The 6,000-nt window shown below is 36.8% G+C and overlaps 1 protein-coding gene across 1 annotated transcript in view; it reads right to left on the bottom strand.

The window, feature by feature from the left end:
• Nucleotides 1–3,891, bottom strand: part of STK32A (serine/threonine kinase 32A) — a 313,145-nt gene extending 309,254 nt beyond the window's left edge. Inside the window, exons 1-2 of the mRNA XM_073620615.1 lie at nucleotides 3,747–3,891; nucleotides 631–794 (exon numbers count right to left, since the gene is read on the bottom strand). Coding sequence (XP_073476716.1) covers nucleotides 631–682 — 52 coding nt within the window. The 5' untranslated portion in view covers nucleotides 683–794; nucleotides 3,747–3,891. The remainder of the gene's footprint in view (nucleotides 1–630; nucleotides 795–3,746) is intronic.
• Between the last annotated feature and the right edge of the window lie 2,109 nt (nucleotides 3,892–6,000).

Raw genomic sequence — 6,000 nt, forward strand, 5'->3', positions numbered from 1 at the left:
CATTAGGAATGACAGGCAGCAGTGTTTTAGATGATCTCACACTGCAGATATACATCTATAAGGCTGCAGGCAAAGAAGTGCCTAGGCACAGTACCATACAAGGAACTGCACTATTTTTTCTGAATTCCAGACAAACAATAATTTAATATAATAATAATAATAATATTAATAATAATAATAATAATATTATATATATATATATATATATATATATATATATATATATATATATATATATATATATATATATATATATATATAAAGTAGGAACAGTTCTAAATGGTGTTGATTTACTAAAACTGGAGTGTGCAAGATCTGGTGCAGCTCTGCATAGAGAACAATCAGCTTCCAGGTCTTATTGACAAAGCTTAACCAAACAAGCTGAATATAGAAGCTAATTGGCTACCATGCACAGCTACCCCAGATTCTAAGTGCTCACGTTTTGGACAATTTTCCCCAATGTTCCTTATAATGCAACAAATCTATACTTTTTGTGTTCAGGTCCATTTTGTAACTATAGTGGCCCCTCTAATAAATGTCTGGTGCCAGCTGTGCCCAAAAATATGTATTAAAACAGAAGCATGTATAATACAAGTTTTAGCAGCATGCTGGTGATCCTTCAGACCTTACCTTCATCATTGCCATCACACACAGGGGTTTTGGATGAGTTATTGGCTCCCATTGTTGCTTGTGGCAGGCTCCCGGTTCAGCAGTTACATTCTCATAAGATCCACAAGGCAAGTGATTAGTTTGCATCTAACTGCCAGAAATACGGGTGACTTAGCTCTTCCATCCTAAAGAAAGAAGAGACGGTTATTCCACATTATTGATGTACCTGTGTGTGCTGACATATTCTTACAAGAAAACAAACAACCCATGCAGCACAATGTACTCAACTAAAGCATTTAAAGAGCTTACAAGTCAAGTCTTTGTTTTACAACGCAGCAAGTAATTTATCAATGAAACATGAGCATGTGCTATGGAAACACGTTCATTGATATCCACATGATGTTCAGCACTGCCTTGAGAATAATCCACCAATGATGCTTGCTGCATTTAATGAATACATTTGCAGAATAGATACTGACAGCTACTAAATGTAATCAGAATGTTTTTTTTTTGTTGGTATATAGTAAAACACACATGCCTAGCAACAGTTGTTTTACTACCACTAAAACAAAAGTGGTCAAGCTTCTTGATAAATAAGTTGTTGAATTAAGTATAGGTGGTTTATTTAAAAGGTTAATTCTGCCCATAATACTTAAAATTGAAAAAAAAAAAGAAAAGTGTTTTTTTAAACTGCATGCACGATATTCAATTTACTTCTCTCTAGAAGTATAAGTATGCATACTTATACATCCATTCAGTAAAGAATTACTTATATTTGTATGTACAGCCTGTACTGATATATTACCCACAAGAAAAAAGCCAATCATATGACAGTAAGTACAATCCTGTATATTTCAGTTCAATTCCAAGGATAACTGTTTAGTTGGATTAGAAGGCAAAAAACATTTTAGAAGGCTATTGTATATAATTACCCTCTTTACTAATGAAGTAGATTGGTTTTTATTGAGATGATCAAAAAATTGCTTATGCCATGTTTGGCATATATTGGTCTCCAAATGTAGAGGACTGTGGTGCAGAATCGGCATCATGATGCATAACACATTAAAAAGTTATTGGAGTAAAAAAAAAAAAAAAAATCAGTTTACTGAACTTGCATGCAAATTTATTGTGTTGTTTGCAACAGTACAAGCAGTAAATGCAATTTTCTTTACTACTAACATATGTATAATATATATACATATACTGTATATGTTAACATTGCATGTATCAAAAAAAGTTCCAAACAAACCATACCCCTAACCATCAGGGGATTTTTTTAATTAATTTTTGAATAAACTATATAATAGAAGTAAAAGACATCCAATTTTAAAAATAAATAAAATATCAGAAAAAAGAAACATACAGTAAAAGTCATGTCAATACAAATGTAAATAGAATAGAATAAATAGAACAGACACATAAGTGCAATAATTAAATAAAGTACCATCTTTCTGAAGAGTTTGGTAATATTTTAGACATATATACTGTATGTATATATATCTATATAAATATCTATATATCTATATAGATATCTATGTATGTATAAAACAAATGCATTAAAAATCGCCCTGACTGCAGCAGCCATGATGAATAATTTTCTATAGCGCTCAGCATCTTTATGCAAGAGAAGACACCATTCATATTTTCCACCTCTGAATACTCAGCAATGGCAGCATATATGTAAAAGATTGCATTCCCCCTGTCTGCTTTACAAAATGAAGTTTGAATTCATGCAATAGATTCACTTTACATCTTTTTGTAATGATGGATATTGTTTTTGCAGAATATACAAGATATTGTGAAATTAAATATTTGTATACTCTCGAACATATTTAGAAATAAAATATATACAGGTGTACATCAGATGTCTCTGAAGAAGTATGGAGACTGCCATTGTTGACTTTTCATTCTGCAAAAGCTCCTTGCCTGGCTTCCATGTTGATCTTCTTCTTTTAATATTTGAGCCAGAAACAAGTATATTGATAAAAACCTTCTGACCTTTCTCCGATTTTATGATCTTCATATTTGTTCCAGATCAATATTAAAGCCAGGGGGGCTGTATAACAGCCAGGCAACTAGCATTAATGGCAGGAGGTCATCATTTGCAGACCTCAAATTCCTAGGTTTACTAAATGAGATGCACTTTCTGGCGTACTCCATGTAATCTGGTGATTTTCATCGTTAGGTTACCAGATCCCCATTGCATAGTCCTTTCTGTTCAAAGCTGTCATGTAGAGTATATCCATATTTTATATTGATTTCCTGTATGTATATTGACACTTTATATTGATTTCCTTTCACAGCACAACAATTTGGCTAGAGGGGATCTGCTCCCATGGTCCCATGGAATGGGTCCCCTCAACCCAAATTGTTGTGCTGTAAAAGGAAATCAATATAAAGTATGAGTATACATACAGGAAATCAATAAAAAGTGTGGATATACATAGAGGAAATCAATATAAAGTGTGGATACACATATAATGTAGTCACAATCATACTTACGCAAAATGCACTTTCTATACTATCTCTACATACTAGCATATTTTCCCATTATACATGAGAACATATAGGTTTTCTATATGGAAATATTTCCATGTCCTAATGCACCAGCAATGAGAAATCATTGCACCAGAAATGCTATTTTGTAAATGATTTTATTTGTTACTAGGTTCTTTTCACTTTATAATTCACTTCTAAGGTCATAATATATATTAAAAGCAGCTATGTAACACAACAGGTGGAGTAATACAGAAATGCAGATACCCTAAAGTTGGACACTGTCATATCCAATTAGTTTCTCTTGCAATCACAGTTTTTTCAATATACGTACATATAAAAAATACATATAAAATGTATGCATATGCATCTACACACTTTATTACAGCTAGTTGCCTTAAGTAAATAAACATACACCGTTACGTTTAGGGCTGTTTATATTTTTACAGAATTTCTAACAACTCCATAGTAAAATGTATTAAGCATTATACTGAAAAGATGTGTTTAATAACAGTATTCTGGGTACTACACATTATAAACAAAGGACACGGATTCTATAAAATTATTAGGTTCTGATGTTTATTAAAACTTAATTGAAATAAGTTTCCCTATAAAGTGCAATTGCAATATAAAGAGCTTACCTTGATTCATGGGAAGCCAAAAGAGAATAATAACAGGTGAGTCCTGAGAAAGCAGCAGAGCTGAGAAGAACAGATGCTGCTGGAGGTAAGGAAGGGATACTGGATGACAGGCATAGAGGGTGGTCCTTCTGATCAGCTGTATAAACAAGTTCAGTACAAAGGGATGATGTCCCTAGGAAGTTTCCTAGCCAGCCACTGACTGGAGCTTTTGGTGCCCCCTAGTGAATTCTGCTGGAAACATCAACATTGAATGGGATGCGTATTTTCCATAGGAAAGCATCTTACATCTAAGTGATTAGCTAAAGGGTGATGTCAGATGGGCAATTTATTTGCAACAATCCTCTATTTTCTTAAGTGATTTTTCTGCTAAGAATGTTCTTGTTATTTTCTATGGAATCGCTAAATTGCTAACTTTACAGCGATTTGTAGCTCGGTCACTCAGCGATTCACGCCAGTGACAAGCTCTCCGGTGGCAATCACCCTGCATTCACATCTATAGCTTAGCTACAGATTGTTGAAGGAGAGCAAGTTGTAGCAAAGCACGTCAACCTAGTGATGAAGAAAAAAGAACAATTAGGTTTCATTGGCACAGCCGTACAGGAACCATACAGCCTGTGTAATCACTCTCCCAGGAATCGCAGCTGCTGCATACAGTCGCCCATTAAACCTTACAGACTATTCCTTTATATATATAGCTCCCAACTGTCCCTCATTTTGCACCAAATCCTTCTACTTGTCTTTCTTCCAAATTAGTGCCTCATTTTTAGTCTGATGTGTGGATGCCTGTAAAAATGAATTATTCAACTACCTGAAGGGTTATTCATGTAGTGCTACCGCTGTAGGAGCCGCTGTATGTTAATAGGCTCTTCCCCCACACAGTGAAGAGGCAGCCAGGCACACAGCAACATTCTATTTACTCTTGTTCATTGAAAAATCTAGGGGATGTCTTTCGGAATATTTATTACTTGAAGAAACTTATAACAGGAGAGTGTAGAGGGGTGTGTGTAGGAGGTAATAGTTAATGTTGCCCCAGCCAGGAAGTTGAGCGTTAATTGTGTTCCCAGGTATTCTTTAGGTGGGCTTCACTGGGTCGACCCGCTGGTTCTGTGTGATATAAAAGGAACAGGTAGTTTCAAGCTGGGGGGGAGCTAGGACATACCTGGAAGTTTTGTACTGCTGTTCTACCGGAGTCTGGAAATCTAATGATATACCAAGAGTCCCCACTGCACAAGAGGAAAGCTGGGGCTTGTAGTTCCTCTTGAACACATCAACTATAGACACTGCCAAAGATGGATTCTTTCCTAAGTAGGTATGCTGTGGCAGCCACAAGCCTGAGTTAGGGACTAGGGATGTTAAGGAAATGCTTGCACGTTATTTTTGACTGTCATTTGTCTTTGTCATATTGTTAATTTAATCAAGTAATGTTTAAGAAACTTTGTCTTTGCCTGGTCTGAAGTTACTAAAGGGTATAATGCAAGTAACCGGTACATATAGTTGCAGTACGGGGCACTAAACACAACAGTGTATGCAGATAATGGTAAAAGTGCTCATACAGTATGAAGTTACAGTGGTTACCAATGGTAATGAAAGTTTCTCTAGCAGCTTGTTGTTAAGCATGTACATGTGGCAGGTGAGATAGCCTCTTGCAGTGAGAGAGATGTTGTCGCTACTCCTTCAGCCTTGATCCATCTCCCATAGCAATGGGAGCAGATCTGCACTGCCGGGGCCCTCACCCTGTATACAGGCATAGAAGCGAAAGAGTTAAGTGAAGTGCACACATGGAGTCAGCGCTAGATGCACTGTGGCCCTCCATACCATTACTGGGAGTGCAGTACGGATTATATGCTGGACAGGTGGAGAGGGCAAGGGCTCAGCGTGTCCCTCCTAAATGCTCAAGTAGCCATGGTGAAGTTAAGCACATCGGCAGAATCTAATCAAATGTAATTGTCTGTTCAAAGTAAAGGTTCCCTGTGTGTAAGGCAGTGACCCTGTACAAAGTGCGTAGTGTAGCCCACTTCAACTCACCTCAGGGTAGGCCTCTCATGTGACCCATACTTGGCACCCATCAAGGAAGGAAACATGGAGGACATGACAACCACCCCATCACCCAGTACATGTGGGGTACTCCAAAAAGCCAAGCACAACTTGTAGAGGACACTTTCTATCGGTGGCAGTAGCACCAGGACAGTTTGATTAGTACAGTCTGTAGGTGCTGTCATGAAGATCCTGCCAGTAACCGGCGTCCCAGGCGCAC

This window comes from Aquarana catesbeiana, linkage group LG03, assembly GCF_042186555.1.
Source record: "Aquarana catesbeiana isolate 2022-GZ linkage group LG03, ASM4218655v1, whole genome shotgun sequence".
In the NCBI taxonomy this organism is placed as follows: domain Eukaryota; kingdom Metazoa; phylum Chordata; class Amphibia; order Anura; family Ranidae; genus Aquarana; species Aquarana catesbeiana.